Source organism: Panthera tigris, chromosome B4 (genome assembly GCF_018350195.1).
Source record: "Panthera tigris isolate Pti1 chromosome B4, P.tigris_Pti1_mat1.1, whole genome shotgun sequence".
NCBI classification, from domain to species: Eukaryota; Metazoa; Chordata; class Mammalia; order Carnivora; family Felidae; genus Panthera; species Panthera tigris.
This window is the reverse complement of record NC_056666.1, coordinates 51856946-51881001: the sequence shown is the minus strand read 5'-3', so window position 1 is coordinate 51881001 and position 24056 is coordinate 51856946. Positions and strand designations below refer to the sequence as shown.

Here is a 24056-nt window from a genome sequence, read left to right as displayed (position 1 = left end):
ATATTTCTGATTAAATATGCAGAGGAAGGGAGAGACAGAAAAAGAAGAATGAGGTGTGATGGAGAGAAAGGATCACTCTTAATAGCAAGGCATAAAAAAACACAGATATTCTATACCATGTAACTAGTTAATAAATGTTAAAGTAACATACTTCCAATTTTCTAGTTTCCTTAGTTTGCTTTTGCCAAATGCCTATTCTACATCCCCTAGAAACATTATCTCAATCATCCCTAAAATAGAAGCTCCAGGACCCCTTGAAATATTAGAGAAAATGGGATCTTTGCTTAATAGCTCAACAGAACAAAGTTGCTGAATTGACATGAACAATGAAAGCCATCAAGAATCTCTTCAATCATCTTGTTAGCATTTCTTCCCTTATAGGGAAGCTGTCTTTCATGAACACAAAGAACAAAATGCAAAAAGGTATTCTTGGATTTTTACCTTGAATGGTTCCAGTACCAATTACATATATTCAGTTAATTGTTTCTTTTTACATTTCCCTTGGCATACGTATGTTTAAAGGTGGCCAGAGTCTGTGTCTGCAGTTTTTTTCACTATTGTTTCTTGAAAGGATATAGAAAGCATACTGGTGAGGAATGTCCACAGCAGCCAATGGGGAATATCAGACTTCTTCCAAAAGTCATTAGTAGCTTTAGCACACAGTTCATAAAATATTCGTATTTATAAAAAGAATTACATCATAAAATCTCAATGCTAATACAAAATCTTTGCAAATTATAAGGTTTAGTTTACTCTTCAAGATTTTTTTATTTTTATTTTTTCATGGGTAAACTATTTTATAGTTCTTTTATCTTTTTTTAAATTTTATTTTTTTAACTTAATTTTTTATTTTTTAAATTTACATCCAATTCAAGATGTTTTTTTAAAAGTTAGTATTAAAACAAAATGATTTTATCTTCCCCACAAGCATCTGATAAAACTTAAAAAAATATACTGATAAGACACAAGGATGTAGCTATTGGCTGTTGCACCTTTTAAGCATTTTTATTTTTTAAATATTTTTATTTTTAAAATATTTATTTATTTTTGAGAGAGACAGAGGCAGAATGCAAGTGGGTTAGGGGCAGAGAGAGAGGGAGACACAGAATCCGAAGCAGGCTCCAGGCTCTGGGCTGTCAGCACAGAGCCCGATGCGAGGCTTGAACTTGCAGACTGTGAGATCGTGACCTGAGCCAAAGTCGGACAGGCAACCTACTGAGCCACCCAGGCGCCTCTCCTCTTAAGCATTTTTAAAAAAATGTTTATTAAAATTTTTAAAAATGTTTATTCATTTTTGAGAGACAGAGAGAGGCAGAGCATGAACAGGAGAGGGATAGAGGGAGAGGGAGACACAGAATCGAAAGCAGGCTCCAGGCTCTGAGCTGTCAGCACAGAGCCTGACGCGGGGCTCAAATCCACAAACCGTGAAATCATGACCTGAACTGAAGTTGGATGCTTAATCCACTGAGCTACCCAGGTGCCCCCACAAATATTTACTTTTGAGAGGGAAAGAAAGAGAGTGCACTCAAGAGCACGTGAGCAGGGGAGGGACAGAGAGAGGAACAGACAGAGAATCCCAAGCAGGCTCTGTGCTGTCAACACAAAGCCCCATACAGGGCTAGATCTCACAAATTGTGAAATCATGATCTGAGCTGAATTCAAGAGTTGGATGCTGAGCCACCTAGGTGTCCCTTAAACATTTTTATACAACAAAGAACACCATAGGTAAGCTTGGGCTGTATTTTTCTTTTATTATACTATGGCAAACTGCTTTTTCAGGAAAAACGTCCAGTTTTTCCATGAGAATTTGAGTATAATAAGATCCTTTAGCCATCTGATGTTAAAGAATATACTATTTGATGCTACATCTGGAAACAAGTATGTTCCAGCAGCAGGTAGACAGCTCCAACTGGGTAAATCAACTTCATTCATTACTGGAACAGAGGCGTATTCTTTTCACAAAGAATTTTTGAGTACATGGGGAAGAGACAATCTGCAACCTGAGTGTAGCTGAGATCTGTGTCCTCCTTTCCCTTTCTCGAGCAAATGTTTCTGATGCAATTAACTATGATGACTCTTGAAGGGAGAGGGGTAAAGGCAGAATGTCATAATTTTAAGGGCATTCAATGTTACAGTATTTATATTTAAAAGATGAAAAAATAAAATAACTGCTGCAGTATCAGTGCAAGTAAAGCTTAGACGTGTAGAAGTCAAACTCCATTTACTATAACAAGTATTCTATTCTATTCTATTATTTTATTTTATTTTTTTTTACTGTAGCAAGTATTCTTAAAGGAGGAGGTTAGCTACTGGAGTGCTAGAATAAAATCAGAGTGGGGTGAGGAGCTGTGGTGGTGGAAAGGGTTGGGATACGTTTAGTGTACCCACAAGGGGGCAGCACACTGAGAAAGGCCTGTGAAGCATGGCCCCAAGTTCCTTGATCCTTCTATTCATGTCTTTCTACCAATTTCTTAGTATCTCATTTTCTGTTATCATTGCCTACCTGGAAAGCTGGCCGAAAGTTTTAGGAAGAAGGGAAAGGGAACATCATCTAAACTGTCTCATAACTGCTTTTTACTCAATAACAGGGGAAAGTCAGAAAAAGCAGGTGAGGAAGAAAGAAACAAATGGAAGGAAGAGCTAAAACAGGGTGGAGAATATGGACAAAAGGATGGAATCGTTCTCATTTCCCCATTCCTATTAATCCTCCCTTCATGACTGACCAAAAAAGTTATGTATTTATTCATTTTATAAATAGAATCTGGATGAGGTACATGAAGTATATCCAGTTAGGATTATTGTACATTCACAGGTTATCTTAAAATTCACAACAATGACAAATAAACCTAGCCTGGTCTTATTAAATGTAGTCTGTGAATAATCTACTAATTGGGCTGTAAAAGCACAAGCAAATGATAATAGTGTACTCCAAAATGAAACAAAAAGCAGAAGATAATTCTGCTATATAATTAGTATAGCTTTTGTTGTTTTTAAAAACACTTTAGTACAGAACTCATCCTCAAAATATGGTTAATCAGAAGCCAAATTATACTGCTCAAGTTATGGGGGACCAGAAGTCAAGATTTTTGGATTGACTGTATAATATGCAGATCTTCAGAATTACAGGGTAAGGCATTTTTATTTTTCATTTGTTATAACCATTCTGATATCAGAAATGAATTTACCTCTGAAGCAACTCAGAAACCACACTTGGTTCTATTTTTCATGGACAGTGATAGCAACTGAGAGAATTTCAATCAATAAAAAACTTTCTTTTGACTAGCTCCCAAGAGGCAGGAGAAAGACTACATTTTGCTGCTGGCCTTAAGTTATTCTAACAATGTATTTGAGCTAGGAGAACAAGTGTTGAAAGTATTAATTAGTACATGTTCATTTGTAGGACATATTGTATAAAATGTGACCAGAGCCTTTTCTTTTGACTTTCAGATTTTAAAATCTAGCTTCCAATTTCTAGTTATGAAAAAACTGCTGATTTTTTTATATACTAGGCAAACAATAATGCCTAGAAAAACAACAGACTTGGCAATCTAAAATAAGTTACTGGCAGTAACAAGATTAAAAGCTGGAAATGCTTTCTTTTTTTTTTTAAACTAGAAGTGTCTGAGCTGAATGAAAAAAATTTCATTAAAATGGAAAATGATCGAGAATTCTTTTTATATAACTTAATAACTTTACTGTTGATATAAAATATAGAACAGTTCAAAAGTAAATGTTTCATTTACATTAAATGTAATTATTTGAAACCATAAAAAATTTTGATTTATTTAAAGAGGGATTTTTCTTTAGGAAACCTTAAGGATCTATATATTTAGGCATATCTGAGGTTCTGGGCAAAGTTTCCACCTTGTTTCTATATATTGTCTATTTATTGCCTAAAAATGGCCCAAATTTTTCCATCAGAAACAGTCTTATTTTGATCATGCAAATTAGCATTCAAACAATTACTGTAGTTCTTTTCATTACTACATTTTAAAATTGGACTAATATAGTTTTATTTCAAGATCTAATATAAAAAAAGGCAACTACTAGAAAACCTCTGCTGATGTGTAGAGGGAATAGAGAGGATCACTTAAAAGTCGAGATTTTTAGAGGCCACCTGTAGACCACTAGCCTGGTCCTCTCCAACAACAAAGGCTCAGTGGAGCACACTTCCAGAGTACCAAGGGCAATAGAAACCTCAATCGGATCTGGGTCACTTGGGTAAAGGGAAGAAACAGCTCAACCCGGGAAAGGGAGTTGAGGAGAAGTATCTTAGCAAATGGTGGTGTTTTCAATATATTCACCTGTCTTTTCCTAGGATTTCTTTTTTTACGTTTATTTATTTTGAGAGAGGGAGAACATGCATGCGTAAGCAGGGGAGGGAGAGACAGAGAGGGAGGGAGAGAATCCCAAGCAGGCTCTGTGCTGACGGCTCAGAGTTGAAATCAAGAGGTGGATTCTTAACCAACTGAGCCACCCAGGCGCCCCTCTTAAGATTTTTTTTTTTTTTTCAGTTTCTCTATGCTCAACGTGGGGCTTGAACTCACAACCCGGAGAGTCACATGTTCCACGCACTGAGCCAGCTAGCAAGCGCTGGGATTTTCTAAAGCTCTTTGTCTCTGTAATTCTAGTTTTGATTTATTGAGGTAAGTAATAAATTATAATGAACCACTAGGTTTATTTCCAGAGATACTATATAACTTTAGATTCACATTTATATCATTGTTTTTTACACCTAATTTTTGAAATATCCCCTTATTTTTCAGAACTATTGCTAGCTTTACAGACAAAAGAGCTTTTATGCAAGTTATTTACCAATGCATCTTAGAAGCTTTCTTGGCAGTGTGGCATTTTGAGGGAAGACTTCGTGTCTTTATTAGATTACTTTCAAAGTGTGAATATACACCGTGGTTAAATTTCAACAGCAGTCTCTGGAGTGGAGACTGGAATTCGGACTCATGAAATGCTGATTTCTAAAGCTTTCCAATTGGCAAAATCATGACAAAAACATGTTGTGGGACAAAAAATAAACTCTAAAAGTATATTTCTTTTAAAAATTATCAAACACGATTGAACAGTTTTTAAAGGGTCATCCTAATGCAAAATCCCTCTTTAAATAGAACTAATTTAAAGCAGTACCTTATTATTTTAAGGAGGCAAATATAAATATGTAAACATCTGTCTTATGACATTTTCCACAGTAACCTCTTTCATTTGGTAAATGCTCAAGTTTGAATTGTTTTGAAACAGGCTAAAACAAGTTATAGCTTAATTTATATAGATAAAAAATGCATTCACAGGACGAAATTCAGTGTTTAAGAACATATCAAAAGCTCCCATAAAATTAAAATTAAATATTAATAGAGAATTTCATAAAAACTAAAATATGGAAAAAGCAGTCCCTGTTCATGAACTGCCATTCACCCTAACCATCCACACTCACTGCTACCACTGAGGAAATGGTAGGAACTATAGCCCACTGTAAAAATGATTCTACAGAGCTTAGTGAAGACCAAACACCAGGAGATGGCAAACAAGGGCTGAAGTTACAGAATTAAAAATGGTCACCACACTTTTCACCCATAGCGAAACTACCCTTTGAGAGCACAGCACACCCGCCCCCTCTTGATCTTCCAACAAGGCATTCACGGTTTGGTACCTAGTTCTTTAATCAGGTCAACCCCAAGCAGAGATAAACCTAATGAGTAGGAGCTTTCTTGGGATAAGAGAAGGGAAGTCTAGAGAATTCAGGCTCCCAATTTTCCAGCGACCCAGTATTGCTCCTTACACTCACAACTATCCTTTTTACTTGTTTATTTTGGTATTACTGAATTCACCGTTAGGAATTTCTTATTCTGTTACTTATAAAAGTCATGCTATTAGTTCCAAATAACCTGGAAAACTAAACTACATTTGAAAAGTTCTATTAGGTACTTTAAGCAAAAAAATTCTACAAATCCCACCTGATGATCCAAATATATGGTGTTCCTTTGAAGATGATGTGAAAGAATTTCATTCTAGTAGGCATCAATCAAGAAACAAAGGGATAGAGAAAGAGGGTGTAGAATTCATGAAAAGGTCAATTTTGAAATAAGAAAAACAGGTAGTTTACCACAACCTATTATATCATGGTACACAATTTTCACATACATGCTCCCTGTAAATTGTACAGATGACATATTAAATTATTAAAAATTACACTTAGTTTTGTAAGAAATTAAATAGACATGCACAGAAGCTAAAATATTCAGCAGGAAAATCCTTCAAATGGCTTTGGCAGATTCAATGTTAGAAGTTTTACATGTTAATACTTTTCTGTGACACAGTACGACTTCTTTGGATGTTTCTCATATAACCAGAGGCTATTAAACCCTTTGAGAAATGTTTGCATGTGTTCATTCTTTTAGTCAAGAACAAAAGAAATATCTTAATCTCTGACATTTATAAGGCAGTATTATTACAGTTACAACCAATTTTCAACTCATTACTTTCCAGGAAATTATAGGACTTTTCAATCATCTGTTTCATCAGCTGTGGAAGCTACGGTACAAGGGGAATGAAGTCTGTATGCATTTCCTTCCTCACGACCAAAAGTTGGTGGGTGAGTGGGCTGGAAGGCCAAGAAGAAATCCATCCTACCCGTATTTCCCTTTAATAACATATAAATAAGTGAATTCTCAAAGGGTCAATAGGAGATCATAATGTCACTGCAATGATTGTATGGGCTCATGCTCAACACTAATGACACCGATCAAACTGATTAACGAATGGCTCAAGGTAAGTGGTAATGGCAGATGACACATACAAAACTCTTCATAGCTGACCTTTGGGCTGTGGGCCTCAAGTTTCAGCTGCATGAGCTGTGCTAATGTATGCTCCCGGACACTACTCAGTTCGGCCTGCTGCCGTCTCAGCTTTATTAGCAGCAGCGTAAGCTCCTCTGGCTGAAGGAGTACAATTTAAGAATCCAAACAGTGGAAAACAGATTAATTGTTGTCTTAAGTGACAGATATTAAACCAAGATTTCTTGGCAAGTTTCCTCTTACGGTTGACATCAAACATAGTGCCTAGGCACTATGATGATAGGTCCTACATAAATGCATAGATATCTAGAGAAATAGAAGGAACAGTGTTACTTTAAAAGATACAGCAAAACAACAGTATATTAAGGCACTTTCTCAGAATTCATGAGAGAATACTAAATGTTAAGTATTAAAAAGCACAATGCCAAAAAACAACTGTAAAGATTTGTACATAAGAGTTATTAAAAAATTATCATTAAAAGATATTTTTAAGTGATGCCTAAGACTTTTACAGCAATAGAACAATACCTGCATGTCCAACATTCTATTTTAGAGACAGAAGGTAAATAAAAAGCATTCAAATTCATGTAAAACTTGGATGATATCTTCATATTAAACTCAGTACCTGGGGTCTATTAATTGCTTCCCAGTTATATTTCTAAATGTCACTGCTAATGCATTCACAGGATATTTTAAATAACCAAAGATCAGTTTTTATTTTTTAGGGGGGGGTGGGAAGGACACCATTTAATACCAACAGAAAGGTTCCATGAGTACATAAACTCTCCTCCCACACTCTGGTTCCTGATTGGTTACTATGAACACTAAGACGAATAAATTTTCAAAGGTAGATAAAATTCCTTAACAGGCCAATCTGATACATTTTTCTTTGTTAGAAATGCAATAAAGTATGGTCATTGGCAGTCTTATAGGCCGTAAAATATTATTTGATGTTTCTGTGAGCTTTGTTATGATTAAAAACTGCAGATGGGCAAGAGAGAGACTCATCACTTCAGGGCTACAGCATGGTCTTAAAACTTCCAGGCCAAAAAATGGTCCTGAGATTGATTTATATTGCCTATAACACAGTATTACACCAGCTCTCTTCTGTTCTGTTCATTTGCCATGTCTTTATATTCTATACAATTTTTTTAAGGGACAGAAATAATTTTTAACTGTTATTTGAAATTTTATATGAAATTTTATTGCCTTTAGGTAAGAAAAATGTCAGAAGTAAGTAAGAGTTACTACGGGATTCTTCAGATTAAGCTATCTATGTAGATGAGACAATGTTCTTTTATATTAAAGAGTAAAAGAATGTGTATGTGTGTGACTTAAGGAAGAAATTTCACGACAGGAGAAGAATAACTGCTTTTGTTCTGATGCCAACCACATCTGGTGACCTCGTGACTATGGGAGAGCTCAGGTCTTATGACCACCATATCAAGCTCTTGAGGTCTTGCCAAGGAGAAGGTAGGGTCGTGTAAGGGATTCAGACAGTCTTAAGACCCAGAGTGGTATTTGAAAAAAATATCAAAAGAAGGAATTTTGAAACTCTGGTTTATTATTTACTGAGTTAAAAAGATTAAGAAATTTTCAAAAGGATGAAAGATTCCAGTAAGTTTGCTACATATTTGAATTTTGAGGCAAAATAAAAACGGGCACATTTTTTGACCCACAAAGGTGATAAGTACATTTTATCCTAACTATCCACTAGAGGGAGCAAGGCAGAAGATAAAAATTCATAAGACGATACTTAGCATTATCTTACGATAAATGTCTGTTTCTTGGCAGATCACCAATCTAATATTTAAAAATTACAACATTTAAAAGTTTTCAGTTTTACTCAAGCAATATTTATAACCTTTAATAAATAAGCTGGAAACAGTTTAAAGCCAGGACACCTGTCTTATATCTTAGCATGTAAAAGACTCAGAGATGAAATAAAACAACATCTGCAAAACACATAAGAGGAATTTGTTTTGATTCCTGCAGGAAGAGAATTTTAAATGAACAACTATATAGATCCTCAAATCACATCTTCACAGGAACTGAGACTACCTACTGATATTAATGCACAGATAAAACAATGCCATTAAAATAAAATGAAGTAATGAAAGTCATCTTTTCTATTTAATGTGAAGAATAACAGTGTCCTGGTAATAAAACTCCTTCCCAATTTGAACATAATACTGACAATGAAATGGTAATGGTAAGTACTTGCTTGCACCTAGTATTTTTATAGTCTCTCTCTGCATAAATATGTAAATCAGTTTTTTCCTCTCTAAAGTAGTTAATCTATGCAAAAATGTATGGGAGAAACTTTTTTTAATTTTTAAATTTTATTTATCTGAGAGAGAGAGAGAGAGAGAGAATGACTGTATGTGGGGGAGGGGTAGGGAGAGAGGGAGAGAGAGAATCTCAAGCAGGCTCCATGCTGCCAGCAAAGAGCCTGATGTGGGGCTCGATCCCACTAACTGTGAGATCAGGACCTGAGCTGAAATCAAGACTCGGATGCTTAACCGACTAAGCCACCCAAGTGTCCCCTAGGAGAGACTTCTTAATAGGCCCATAGTGTGACTACACACGGTTGCTTGCTAGATTTGTTCCACTAATCAACAACTCCAACTTCGGTTTTAAGAATCAGGGAATCGGGGCACATGGGTGGCTCAGTCAATTGAGCATCTGACTCTTAATTTCGGCTCGGGTCATAACCTCACGGTTCATGGGTTCGAGACCCCATGTCGGGCTCTGCCCTGACAGTGCAGGGCCTGCTTGGGATTCTCTCTCTCAGTCCCTTCCCACTTGTGTGCTCCCTTTCTCTCTCAAAATAAATAAACTTAAAAAAAAAAAAAAAAAAAAAAAAGAAGAAGGAGGTAATCAGCATCCAACGAAGTAAAGAAACCCACCCAGGTTATACAATAAGCCCTGAAAATATAATCTCATATTTAGGCAATATGACATTTTGGGAGATTTCTCTAGTCAGATAGAGAAGTGGCTGCACGATCCCAAACTCTTCTGATGAGCTCTCTTTCACAAAAGTAGCAACAGTTTTTCTTTGGGAGGAACCTCTCTGAAAATTCAAACTTAAATGCTCTGTAAGATATGTGCTATCATGTGTAGCACATAAATAAAACATGATATGATAAATAAAAATACTGAACTCACCGTTTTGCCTTGGAGGCTCTGGGGACTAACAGACTGTAAAGTCAGGCCAGCTGGCATTGACCTTCTGTCAGGCACATAGACATGCTAGGAAAATAAAGGTACAATATAAATTCTGTGGTCAATGTCAATGATGAGAAATCTTAAATTTACATTATAAAATATCATTTAAAATTTGTTATTAGTGCTAATGAAAGTAGATATTAAAAGTTAGTTGCAAATGTTATCTGAAACTGTATCAATGACCTTTTCACATTAACAGCTATTACTTTACAGGCATACCTAGGAGATACTGTGAGTTCAGTTCCTGACTACTACAATTAAGTGAATTATGCAATAAAGTGAGTCAAATGAGTTTTTTGGGCTCTCATTGCATGTACAAGTTATGTTTGCACTATGCTATTAAATGTGCAAAGGCATTATGTCTAAAAAAAAAAAAAAAAAAAAATATATATATATATATATATATATATATATATATATATATACACACACACCTTAATTAAAAGATACTTTACTGCAAGAAATGCTAACCATCATCTGAGCTTTCAGTGAATTGCAATCACTGATGACAGATCCCCATAACAAATATAACAGTAAAAGAATGGTTTGAAATAATGTGAGAATTACCAAAACATGACAGAGACAGAAGTGAGCAAATGCTGTGGGAAAAATGGTGCTGACAGACTTGCATGACACAGAATGGGAGCAAACTTTAAATCTGTAGAAAATGCAGCACCTACAAAGTGCAATAAAGCGAAGCACACAAGAATGAGGTATGCCTGGTGTTTACGCTTTAAATGAATTTTTTACCCATCTGTGATTTTGTAATAGCAAACTCTGGTCATGTGGAAAGTGCTGGTTCGGTGAATTCTGCAGATGTTGACACGTATCAGTATACAATACCAGTAACACACATTTGTTAATACTGCTGATCTTTAAGCACCAGAAAGCTGTCAAGCTCACAGTGGCAGATACAACATTTCCAAAATTCTAATTTTTGCTTGAAAGCTCAAATTTGTCATCAGTGACAAATACTGTTGGTTGTTTTCCTGGAAGTGACAGGATAGCATTTCACTCTGAGAAGTGTCTGTCAAATACCGAGTGTGAACAACCGTAGTGTGTCTGTCATTCATCTTTTCAAGTAAAAATGGTGTTTCAGGAAAAAAGGAGCTAGTTCAGCTTGCAACTCAATCACACGTATCTTTTTCTGAGTCAACCTTGATGTTAGTAGTTTGGTACGCAAGAGAAATTGCTTTATGCACCGTTTCCCATTTCATCACACACACTATGAAAATGATGTATAATGAAAGGTCAAGATTGAATAAAATTATCTTTCATTGCTTCATCAAAGGGATTTTTAAGTGAATTTAAAAATTCACAGTTGGGAGCTGCCCCCCTGATTTACGCTAATGTGCCAGTACCCATCGTTGCTTTTGCACTCAGAAAATGGTAACGCAATGAATGATGTCTTATTATTGCCATTATAAAAATAGTTTTGAGCTTACAGACTAGACTCCTTGCAAGGGTCATGGGAACCCCACAGGGGTCCACGGACATATTTTGGGAACCAATGATTACATCAAGGAAAATGACAGGAGAGTTTGAAAGAAAATTTTGGCAATGTTTAAGAAGTTTTTTGGGAAGAGGAGTAGACCAGTAGTTGATTAGGAACTAGACAGAGAGCATACATTCATTTTATATTTGTTTTTGAAACAGATGATACATTTAGGTCAAAAATAATAAAAAATGCTAATTCCCAGGAGAACATGTTTCAACCACACACTACTGAATCAGATTTCTCTTAAATATTGTTACCATTTTTTTTTTTTTAAATCAAAGATGATTTAGTTGTTGGATGTACAAAGTGACAAAACACTGAACTCTGTTATGATGGAGTTCAACCTGAGCCTTTTTTGGTGAGGCAAACTAAAGCTTCCTCCAAGAAGAAAAATTCCTGACTGACTCATTCATTTCTAACTAATGCTTATTTATGGAAAACATACACCTTATTTATATCAAACATATACTTTATGCAATGTTATAACTGAAGGATTCAGTCTGTCAGAGGGATAAGAAAAGGTACATTTTAAAATGGTGTAAAGTAAGAAATTCATTAGAATTAAAAAGAAAATGACAGAAAAATTCCTTTTCATTTTAGGATAGACATTAAACAACTGGCTGCATACAGGCTGAATGATCAAAACATGTGCTTTAGTATTATAAAAAGCTAACCAACACAAAAGCTAATTATTTGAATTAACTCCAAATAATCTACTAAGCAATGCTTAAACCAACTTCATGTACAAATTAAAACATGATCTCTATGTGTATCTTAATTTTTAAAAAGTATATATGCCACCCTGCATTGTTATCCTAATATTAAATTGGGTACATAAGGAGATGATTTCAATAAGCCATATATGCAGCTGGTTAGAAGAGATTAGCACTTTTCTTTAAAAAAAGTTTATTCATTTTAAGAGAAACCAAGAGTAAGAGTGAGAGAGTGGATGGGGGGAGGGGCAGAGAGAGGGAGAGAGAATCCCAAGCATGCTCTGCACTAACAGTGGGGCTCAATCTCATGGTCTCATGAACCACAAGATCCTGACCTAAGCCTATACCAAGAGTCGAATGCCTAACCAACTGAGCTACACAGGCGCCCTGAGCTCAGCACTTTTATCTTAGCAAAGTGCAGGATGAACCTGATGCAAGAATACAGGTATGCTGCTGGAAGAGGACAGGAATAGAATTTTCCAGTGTGTGAAGAGCCAATAAAAATGCAAGTGGTCTTAACCTACATGGAAAGCTGATGACATAGGCTATGGAGCACAGAAGAATGCATAACACATCTGCTCAAAATAAACATTTTTGTGCTCTCAAAAGATGATGTGTTGCAAGTTTAGGTTTTTACATGTGAGATTCTGACACTAGAGATTATTCTTTTTTAATTTTAATTTTTTAAAAAAGACATTTATGATTTTTTAAAAAGTTTATTTATTTATTTTTTTTGAGAGAGAGAGAGAGAGAGAGAGAGAGAGAGAGAGAGAGAGAGAGAGAGAGAGAGAGAATGAATATGAATGCATGCCAGGGGGAGGGGCAGAGAGACAGAATCCCAAGCAGGCTCTGCACTGTCAGCACAGAGACCCATGGCGGGGCTCAAACTCACAAACTGTGAGATCATGACCTGAACTGAAACCAAGAATCGGACGCTTAAACAACTAAGCCACCCAGGCGTCCCATATTCTTCCTTAATTTTTAAAACAAAGGAGCTGCCTTGCCTACCTAGTTTTTTGTCTCTCCCGTTAAGAAAAAAGAATAGGTGGACAGAAATAAAACACAACATCCGTAAAGTAGTAGTTAACACAAGATTAGCAGATATGTTACCTTAGGGTGATGGGCCCTGTGCCTGCGGTCTATCGTCACATCTCCTCTCTGAATTGGCGAAGACACTTCCGGTCTGTATGTTCGTTGAGGGGAGTATCCCTGATAAGCAGCTATTGACCCATGGGAAGGTGATGTGGGAATAGAGTGCATTGTCTGATCAGAAATATTAACCATGGTTTTAGGACTGGTCAAAGTACCGTGACGAGGGAGGGTGCTCTGCTTATTATAAAACTGACGCTGCTGCCATTCGTAAAGCTGCCACATCGTGTCATCTCTCATTGATCTCCGTTTCTCTTCTGCTCCAGGCCCTACTGTTTTGTCACGAGTGGAAGGGGTTACACTGCAGATGCTTTCAGGCCGGGTCTTGCTGTTTCTGGGGAGTGTTCTGTAACCTTCTGGATAGCGGGCCATAACCTGGGCTCTGTGGCTTGGCATATTTCTTGGTAACGTTTGGTATGAAATGACTCTAAAATTAAAAAAAAAAAAATTGAAATATAAAAATGAAGAAGAGAGTTGTTTTCCAGATTCTAAATTAGAGTAAATTTTTTTTTCCTGCCGGTAAGTAAAGTATATCTTGGGACTTACTTTTAAAAAGTTGATCAAAATATTACACAGGGTATAAAATATTAACGAACACATTTCGACCTTTTTATGAAATTCAATTTGATGACTTTACTACATTAAGTAAAAAGTATCTTTGTTATTTACATAAAAGACTGTTAATTCCACACAACGTGCAGTTTGGTTAAAAAAAGGAAAAATACTTATTTGTAAGAATATCCAAGATCTAATCTTAAGTTTGTCTCTGTATCTTGTTTTTATATAAACAAACTCCTAGGCTCTTTTCAAAAGGTAAGTAAGAATGGAATACTGAAGGGTTTGAGTTGTCTTATAGAGCAAGAAGACAGGAAATGAATCCCTGCAGGTATATGTGACTCCTCTATTACAATGTTTCTTTCAGAAAGCAGGACTATTTCTGGGAAGAAGCGCATCAGTACATTTGTGGTGTGAAGAGAAAACTCTCCTTGATATCTTTTCTTAATTTGAAAAATAAAAGTGACTGGAAGCTAAAGCTCGAAATTTAACTATTTATTTATTTATTTTTTTAATTTATTATTTTTTTTTTAGCGTCTATTTATTTTTGAGACAGAGAGAGACAGAGCATGAACGGGGGAGGGGCAGAGAGAGGGAGACACAGAATCGGAAGCAGGCTCCAGGCTCCGAGCCATCAGCCCAGAGCACGATGTGGCGCTCGAACTCACGGACCGCGAGATCGTGACCTGAGCCGAAGTCGGCTGCTTAACCGACTGAGCCACCCAGGCGCCCCGTAATTTAACTATTTAAAGACAAAACACTTAAACATGGTAATATCCAGATATACAACTGCAAATCTCAGGAGTTTTACATGTTTCTAGCATGGAAATGAATATTCCACCTTGGTATAAATATTTGTGGCAGGCTTTTTAAAGCAATCTAAAAATTCTCATGTATATTAAGCATCTAAAATAAAGTTCTGTTAAAATGCTATATTTTTGGACATGGATACATAAGGCATATTACTAAGCACAGATTTCCTAATGTTTCCTGAAATGAGAGAATAAAGTAGAATTTTAGTTTACAATTTTTAAAAAAGACTCTGTGATAAAAACACTGTTTTAACTATCCTTTGCTAACCTCATGCTAGGTCAGATACATTATATAAAAAAGTTTCTTAAAAAGTTAGGATTTGTGTTCCCCCATTATCTTCAGAGGTAAGAATAAGGTGCAATTACAATTCAAATTCTACATGCAAACACAATCTTTTTAATAACAATAACCACAATAAAATCAAGATTTAAAAGATCAATATTAATCATAAGTATTCATCTTGCTAGCATCTACACTTGGCATAAATCTATATTCTAATATAAAATGTAATTCAATCAACTAAATGTGGGGGAGTTGGGCCCCCATACACCCAGGTTTTCCAACCTCTTCTTTCAACATTAACACATTTCTTCTGTGCACTGTATTTTCAACATAGAGTGTAGTCTGCAATTGTGCACGCATGATTGCATACTATTTTGCTGCCTCCTACTGGGTGTTAAAATGTCAAAAAAGGTGGTGATTACATAGGCCAGAAAGGGTAGAAGACTTAATGCGTAAATTACCTGACCACACTCTTTCACCATCTGGGAATCCTTGGCTGATAAGCTGGATGTCAGAGCTGTTTGACCCAAAGACTGTTGTCAGTGACAATGTGTAAACACTAATGTACCGTAGTAAAAAAAGATTTCATTGTGATGATTAGGTGTAATGAATTGGGTGCGTTTGAGCTAAGAGGAATGGTGATAATAAAAATCCCTGCATAATTTGTGCCTACGAGGGCAGTAAAATTATGTTACCTTTACAAAAACACCAGAGGAAGTCTCAAGTTAAATACACTTTTTTGTGGCTTAAAGCACCCACAGAGGGGATAATGCTGTGAAAAATATGACAAAATAATAAAGTGGGAAAAAGCAGCTGATCAAGAGTCAGGAGGGCCAAGATTCTTGCTCTCCTACTTATGTATAAGGAGACCTTGGATGAATTACATCTTCTGGGACTCAGAGAATGTTAGAGAGCATGGTGTTTTTGTTTTGTTTTGGTGGGGGTGGTGTGTGGAAAAGACCAAGAGCGCATACTTCTTTTAATGTTTTCTCCTTTTTAAAGTGATCTCTATACCCAATGTGAGGCTTGTACTCATGACCCTGAGATCAAGAATCACAGGCTCTTCCAACTGAGCCAGCCAGGCGTCCCTCATGCTCCTTTTAATATGTGGGTTAAAGGAAGAGTTAGTGAGCCCACTAGGAGTGGCATGTGAGCTCTTGCTTCCTTAAGCAGCACTCTTTTCATTATGCCAATGATTCCTAGACTTTTGGATTTAATGAAGAAGCAAAACAATCCTTCTATGTAAAAAATTTTCCCCAAACCACGAAAATTATTTTAAAAACTTTACTCTTTAATTAAAAATAAAAATACACCTGGAAGGGCATAATCTTAAAATGCTACTAGAGTCCTTCATATGATACTCAAATCTAGCAAACTGAAACTTTGGGAGATTTGGTTTTCTCATCTATGAGATGATGTGATCATAAAGCCATCTTACAGTTCTAAACTCCATGTCTTATGTATTCGAAATATTTCCAATTCCTTTAACCATCCCCCCTAAACCAAATTTCCTTCATCACGCTGGTTGTTCTTCAGCTTTTCAATGTCTTTACTTACAACAGGCTTGCTTAAAATTGCACATGCCCCTCACACCCCAACAGGAACTGCTGCAGTGAGGCTAACCACTGGAGGTCTTTGGGGCTGGAGTGAAGAAAAAAGGTACCCAGTGCTCTGACACAACCAGTATAAAGGTTCTTCTATTCTTTGCTGCTTTCTTGCCACAAATATTTCCTATTTGTTTTCCCCCCTGCTTGGTCTCCCTTCCTATCCCTACCTTCTCTGTTAACAACAAAGCTAGAAACTGGAAGAAGTTCAGAGTTGGCAACCCCGCAGCTATCTGCTAGGAAGCAAGTCAATCACAGAAATAGACACTGTCCTAGAACTTCTGTCCTAGTACTAAAGCAATTTACCCCAATATACCTTGATTTGGTCATTTGCAAATTCAAGAACTATTATAGAGACTTTAATATGCAAAAAGCTCTGTACTAAGCAGTGAACTATACCATAGAAGCACATACCAAAAATATAAATGTTAACTTTGTATCTAGTTTGGAAATGTGGGAAAAAACTATTTCTAACCATATAACGAATGGACATATATTTTTAATTTAAAACACAATAAAAACTGCCCATAAACTAATGTTTGAGTTCCAGCTCAGAAAGTCTATTACACCAAAACCCTCCATCAGTGCTCTGAAGCATTCACAATATGTGAGCTGGACGCTCCTGTAGACATGTATATTCAACTGGAGCCATTAACCTATCCTATGATCATTAACAGTATGCTATTTCCCTACTGAGCTTGGCTAATTAATGACTACAAAGTTTAAAAGGCTCTTCTGCCATCTTTGGAACCACTTTTGAAGAATTTTAGTACAAAGTTAGGTTATTTTCAAGTAAATTTATTTTTACCACATATACTTTCTAGCATTTTGAGACCTGTTTTTCAAAAACGAGTTTCCTTCAGTGGTTTTCCCCAAAGAAATTCAAATTAAGCAAAGTGTGATTTACTTTTAAGTGAAAGCTTAAGAAATGAACACTGTAAGCTCCTTCATCAGGTTTGGTGCTCCATTCACTAGCAGCTGCCTGTCAAACACCATGAAAACCCTGTCCCTGTGATTCTGCCATGCAGAACAATGGATTAAGGCACCATGCATCTTAACAGTGCCTGCCACTCACAAAGAAACTTTAAAGCTCTGTTCACAGATGCAGGGATCTACTATTTGACTAAATATTAAACCCCTTTTCTTTCTATCAGAACTTTAATAATAATAGCAAGGCTTCCACAAAGTTTTACAAAATGAATTATACTATGAATAACCCTTATGCTTCTTTCCACCAATAAAAATTATTGTATTATAAAACATCCTATTTTTTAAAATATGAAGTTCATATAATAATGTAGGTGATATATCTCAATGACCCAAAGTAGACTCTAGCCAGTGACTCCAAAGTTGGAGAGGCAAGGCAGAGAAAATCTTAGCTCAAAATACCTTGAGAAGCTGTAAGTCTGCTTTCAAAAGAAAAAAGTCACACAGAAAGACTTTATGTGTGTTAATTATACCTATCAAGAGACCTAAAAGTTCTTGGAAAATATTATTTATGCTCAACAATTAAGAAAACCCTAACTTCCAGATGTTTGTCAAGCCACTTTAATTATACAGTTTCAACTGTAAGAAAGTATAGAATCATTGAGGAGAAGTGATTTCATTAAGAAGTGAGGTTTAATTTTCTGGGTAGAGATTCAGAAAATTTTCTGGCTGGCATTTTTATTATTGTTTCCTTGAAAATGGTTACCTTAAGTACTACCAAACATCCGTTCACTTATCCCCCCCGGAATTAACTCTGGTTTTCCTTCTGTCTAATCAAACTTTATTTTTGAAATAGCAAATATTTCTCACAACCCTTCCTTGGGAAAATCAGAAAAGTGAGCACTGAGGGTGGAGAAAAAGAAAATGGAAGTGAACAACACGCTGCAAGAGTGTTTTGCAGTGCTGGTTGAGATAACAAAAGATGAGGCCAAGTGTACCCAGGCCTTTGAGCGGCTCCTGAAAGGAGAGAGACTTTGGCTGACAGCTGCAGACATCAGCCATGACAACTGAGCAAACTGGAAGAACTGTTAAGTTAATCTTCACTTAACCAAAACATCATTAATGTCATTGTTTTTTGGTTTTCTACTACTGAGAGGTAAGAGTCGCAATAACTCTTCAGGTAATTTTTCTGCCCACAAGCACATTAAAGTCTTTTTTAGGTTTTGCATCACCAAATTCTGGCCTAATGACAGAACACTGTTTCCCATTGTAGGGGCCCGCTTTTCTTCCATCTCCTCTGGCCTTTATTTTTCATCTCCTTTGCGGGTCCCTCAATTCTTTTTCCCTTAAATGTAAATTTTCTTTCAGGTTTTCCTGTAGAATCTTTATTTTATCTAGCTTCCAGCTGAATGAATTTATCTATTTTCATCCTTACCTTTAAGCGCTTTTGATACGATGATGATGCCCCAAAACTTATTCAAGTCCAGATTTCTCTTTGGAGCTACAGACTACATACAGGCCGCCTCAAATTGAACGTGTCCAATTATTCATTACTTTCTCTCTTCCCAAATCTTTTCCATGCAGTAAAAGGCACCAGACAATCCCTGATGACCAGAGTCCTAAAAGCAGGTGTCATGCTTGATTTTCCCCTATCAGACTGAGACTAGTTTGCAATCAAGCCCATCCAAGCACTCAACTAGTCTTGTCAATCCCACCTTAAATACATCCCCTCTCTCTCCTCATTTCACTTACTCCAATAGTGTTTGAACTTTCTCTAATTCATTCTCCAGATTCTTCGGTGGGAGTGATCTTTCTGAAACACCAAATCTGAAAACATCTCTTCTGGCTTATCTCCCCAGCCTTGGTTCTCATGCATCATCACAGAGGTTGTACCTAAGCCTGGATTCCAGCTCTGTCAACTCTGCAGTTTTGCATATCTAAGCCAATTATCAGCCTGCCACCCTTTACAACTCAGCTCGTATTTCATTTCCTGCAGAACAGTTTTCCTGGACCCCTAGGTTGGGTTGGGTGTCCCTGAAACCTGTTTTTGTAAGCACCCTGTTTTTGCCTTCATTTTGTAACAGTGTATTGCACTTGTTTATCTAACTTTCTCCTCTACCAGGGAAGGACCTCTGTGAGAAATCTGGACAGCATAATGAGAAACAGAGGAAAAACAGTTACGTCTGATTACCATGAAGAAAAGATAGAAATGAAGCTATAGTGTCTAAAACACAATTTAAACTAATACTTTTCAACAGGTGTCTCAGAAACCAGTCTTCACCAACACAGTATGAAAGAAACGTGGGTTCAGGACATGTTATGACAAGATACTTACCCCCTGGTTTCTTCTTCATGACCCCTCCCCTTCTGGATTTTAATCCACTGTTCCAACTGTTGCATTGAGTTTGTCCTCTGTATGACTCGATCAGCCTCTGTGTGTAAGGGCCCGGTATTTGGGTGGTTTCCACCTCTAAGATCTGCCAGGCTGACATTGACAGTTTTGTTCTCTGAACTGTTCACGTTGACTGGTCTATAGTGTCCAGTCTGAGCTGGACATGTTGACCCACTCTCATATTCAGATGGCAGAGAATTCAACTTCACACTGTTAATTTTTGTTAAAGGTCTATCTTGACCATCCTTCTGAAATCCGTATTTTTCAGCTTCCAATGCCTTTTTTTCTTCATTTTTGCTTATTTCTTTGTTTTTCTGGTTATTTTGGACCTCTGGTTTAATTAGCACTCTATGGTTGGGAAAGTTATTGATTTCTTTAGTTGGGGCATTTTCAGATGTAATCTTGTCCACTCTGAAATCAGAGAAGAAAATCGTAGTAAATCAGATGAAATAATGCGCATGTTATTTCTTGGATTCAATCTAGGAAAAATGTAAAATTACCTTTGACTTTATGGAAAAACCTGAAAGGGTCACAGAAAACAAGTCTGTACAAACCCCCAATGTTATGATATGAAAATTCAAGCACAACACCAAAATGCATAAATACAAATGTGGGACGGGAAGAAAACATAAAATGTATGGTGTATAAAGCACTGGAGGATAAGAAGTGATGAGTGTCCCCATAAGAAATCTGGAAATAAAGCAAATTAAGATTGCCCTTTGACAGTAAAACCTCAAAATCCACACGTAAAGGACCACAGCAGCTAGTCATTTGAAATACACAACGTGGCTTCCAGCCAGGAGGGTTAACTCATCTTGAGACAAACATGAATCTGGTTTGCAGAAATGGCTGCACCAAGAAATTACAGTCTGATGCTGTCCAAGATCTGAACCATATGACTTACTAACTCTATGTTTGTATTCAAGAGGACCTTACTTTTGGTGAAGAACTCTTACAGCCAGACTGCTATAAGCTCTATCTCTTACTAGCTATGTTTTTGGACAAGGTGTAGAAATTTACTGTGGGGATAACTGTAGCACCAGGACTACAGGATTGTATGAGGACCAGATTAATATTTCAGTGGCTGCCACAGACTTTATTACTATTATCATTCTGTCTTATCAAGCAATTCTGGATTAGAATCTGGCATTCCATATCCATCTCCCCACTGGAAGAATGTGCTGATTAACAGTACATTGCTGGGCCACCGGACAGTTTTATTGCTCACCATTCCAGTTGTTATATCTAGGACTTTCTGAAGAGAGTCAGCTTCTCTGAAACCAATCACCTCCAGACTCTGACAAGACCAAGCTGAGTGTCTGAACCTGCATGAAATTGCCAAGATCATGCCAAGCTGGGAGGCCTTTCAGGAACTGGCCAACCTTCTACATTTCCATATATAATAATGTTCCTATCAGATCCCAAGTGTGATATTGCTGCCAGTTTTGGTGATGAGTAGGAAATGCATAACCCATACATACTTAGCTATAGACAGAGTTTAGAATACGATTAGTGAATGTAAAAAAAAAAAAAAAAATGAAAAGAAATGTGACTGACTACTTTTCTTAGAGTAAATTTATAAGCTATCCACATATTTAGGTTGGATATAACCCATAGCTTCTAGATTGGAAGCAATATTAGACACTGGGGAAGTTTATTAAGATACGCTATGGAGCTTCTTTATCTTAAAAGATAAAAGTGTGAGAAGATTTACACTAAAAGCACACTGACCTTTACTAAATTCTAGGAGTGAGGGGGTGGGTTTAATATTGAATATCAAATATCTGAAAAAAGTTTTTAGACTTAGTTACCTATTATTTTAAAGTAGAACAGCATTGCCTTTTTTATCTTCATTTTTCCAAAGACTTATCATTTAAGACATGTAACAAAAAGACATATATACTGACTTTTCGAATGGAACAAATGAATTTAGAAGAAATTAACTACCTAGTTAAAAGCTGGATGTTTTATCTCTTATGATAGGTTCCAATAAATATTTGTAAGTATTTTGGCCATACATGAAAGAGAGCCCATTACCTTAAAACCAAACACACAAAATCTCCCTCTACTTATGAAATATTATAATAATTAGGTTCCTTCAGTTTGAAATATTAAGTAAGGCTAACAAGGCGGGCTAAAAATGCCAACAGCTAGCAGTAGAATAAAAAGCATAATTTCTACAGGATAATGGTGACCGACATCAGGCTGGGCACAAAGGTGGTTTCCAAGAATTTCTGGCTAGGGCTTCCTATGTGGGGTTAGGCATCAGACTTCAGCTCAGGTTGTGATCTTGTGGTCTGTGGGTTTGAGCCCTGCTTTAGGCTCTCTGCTGTCAGCACAGAGCCCACTTGGGATTCTCTGCCCCCTCGCCCCTGGCTATGCTCTCTCTTAAAAATAAACAAACATTAAAAAAAAAAAAAATTCTGACTGAGTAAATTATATCAATACAACCTGCTAAACATTGTTACAGGCACATAATCAACTAATAGGTTGTTAGAAGTCCAACCAAAATATTGACTATTATTTTTATCACCCTAAATTAAGAGTAATTATCAGTTTTTAGAGTGGAAAATACAAGAAAAGAAAATGGAAGTTGAAATTCTGAGATAAGGACAACATATATTATGAGACTATCTGGAAATCAAATATGTAAACTATGATGCTGATTTCTTTATTCTAAATAACTCCTTAAAAATTTTACTCTGATGTTAAAATTGTCTTAATACTTTTAATTAATTCTTTTCACCTACACATTTCCTCTACCTATTAGTGCTAATCACCTCATCTTTATGGCCATTTGGGTAATTTTTTTTTAAGTGAATGCTATACCATACATGGGGCTCGAACTCATGGCCCTGGGATCAAGAGTCCCATGCTTCACCGACTGAGCTGGCCAGGCAATCCCCATCAGGTAATTTTTACACATGAGATTCCAAAAGCAATTTTCCTTTTATTAGCTTGTCACATAGAATATGCAGATGGTTGAGTTTTTTTGTTTTGTTTTTTTTTAAATAGGTGTCCTAGAATTTAATCCTGGGCCTTCCTTTTTCTCTTCTTACTTTTCCTAGCTGTAATTACTAGTGATTGGTTAAGTTGATTTGGACTTGATATTAAAAAAAAAAAAACAAACCACAAATATATACATCAATTTCAGTCCTTTAACCAACAAATCAAAAGACTTTATTAATGTGTACACTAACCCTCCCCCCCCACCAAAACGAAAAGGTTTATAACAGTACCCTAATTCCCTGAGAAGAGAGAAAAAGAGAATAAACTTGCAAGGAAGCATCTTTCTTGTATGAGACATATGCTCAACTGTAACTGACTGGAAAAAAAAACTTAATTGTGTCACAGATCTTTCTTCAAATTACAGGAATACAATTTTTTTAAAGCATATTATTCAGCTGCTATTTAAGTAGTTTTATAAACAGATTTCCTCTCACTAGTTCTTCATATAGTTGATTATTAACATGATTCAGATGTTCAAAAAGAAAAAAATCACAGGTCAATTTTAATAGTACATATTTGTACTCTCAAGGAATCTGAATATTGAAGTTTCAAAAGAAAGAAGGTAGCATTTATCAAAAAGTAGACATATTTAAAAATAATCTAAATGCTTGCTGAGTTATTTTCTGGAGACATTCATCATAAAACCATCAGAATTAACCAGGAAATGCTGAAGAAATGAAACTCATCAAAACTTTTTATTTCTATTTATTAAACTTCAAAAACATACAACATAGCATAAAAACACAATAAAATTAACATCATGAATATAAATTCTTTTCTAAGATTTAGGCTTTGAAACAGTCTCGTGTAGTTTTAAGATAACAATTAAAAACGTACTTACCGGAAATTAAAGGTAATTCTGTAAGAAGAAAGAATATTCAGTTTGAATGTTAGGATTCTGGATTCACCTCAGTACACTGATAGGTGAAAATGAATAAAGAGGAAATGGGGAATAAAAACACAGGTGGTATCTCAAATTAACTAAAGGTATATTAATTTAATACAGAACATGAATTAATCCTTGCTTTCTGAGGAAGAAATGATTTCGTATCATGAGTAATAAAATGATATGCACTATGATAA

At 36.1% G+C, this 24056-nt stretch overlaps 1 protein-coding gene across 7 annotated transcripts in view; it reads right to left on the bottom strand.

The window, feature by feature from the left end:
- The window catches only part of PLEKHA5 (pleckstrin homology domain containing A5), a 237608-nt gene that overhangs the window by 56508 nt on the left and 157044 nt on the right, over positions 1-24056 (bottom strand). For 6 of the 7 annotated variants that reach the window (XR_006219809.1, XM_042991853.1, XM_042991848.1 and 3 more), the window contains 3 exons: positions 19908-20375; positions 13353-13818; positions 9972-10055 (listed from right to left, as the gene is read on the bottom strand). Coding sequence is in view for 6 of the 7 variants with exons in the window: in XM_042991853.1 (XP_042847787.1) it covers positions 9972-10055; positions 13353-13818; positions 19908-20375 (1018 nt within the window). In the remaining variant the exon portion in view is untranslated. Of the gene's footprint in view, positions 1-5963; positions 6018-6824; positions 6945-9971; positions 10056-13352; positions 13819-19907; positions 20376-24056 lie in introns of all 7 variants that reach the window. The other variant, XM_042991854.1, reaches the window with a different exon arrangement.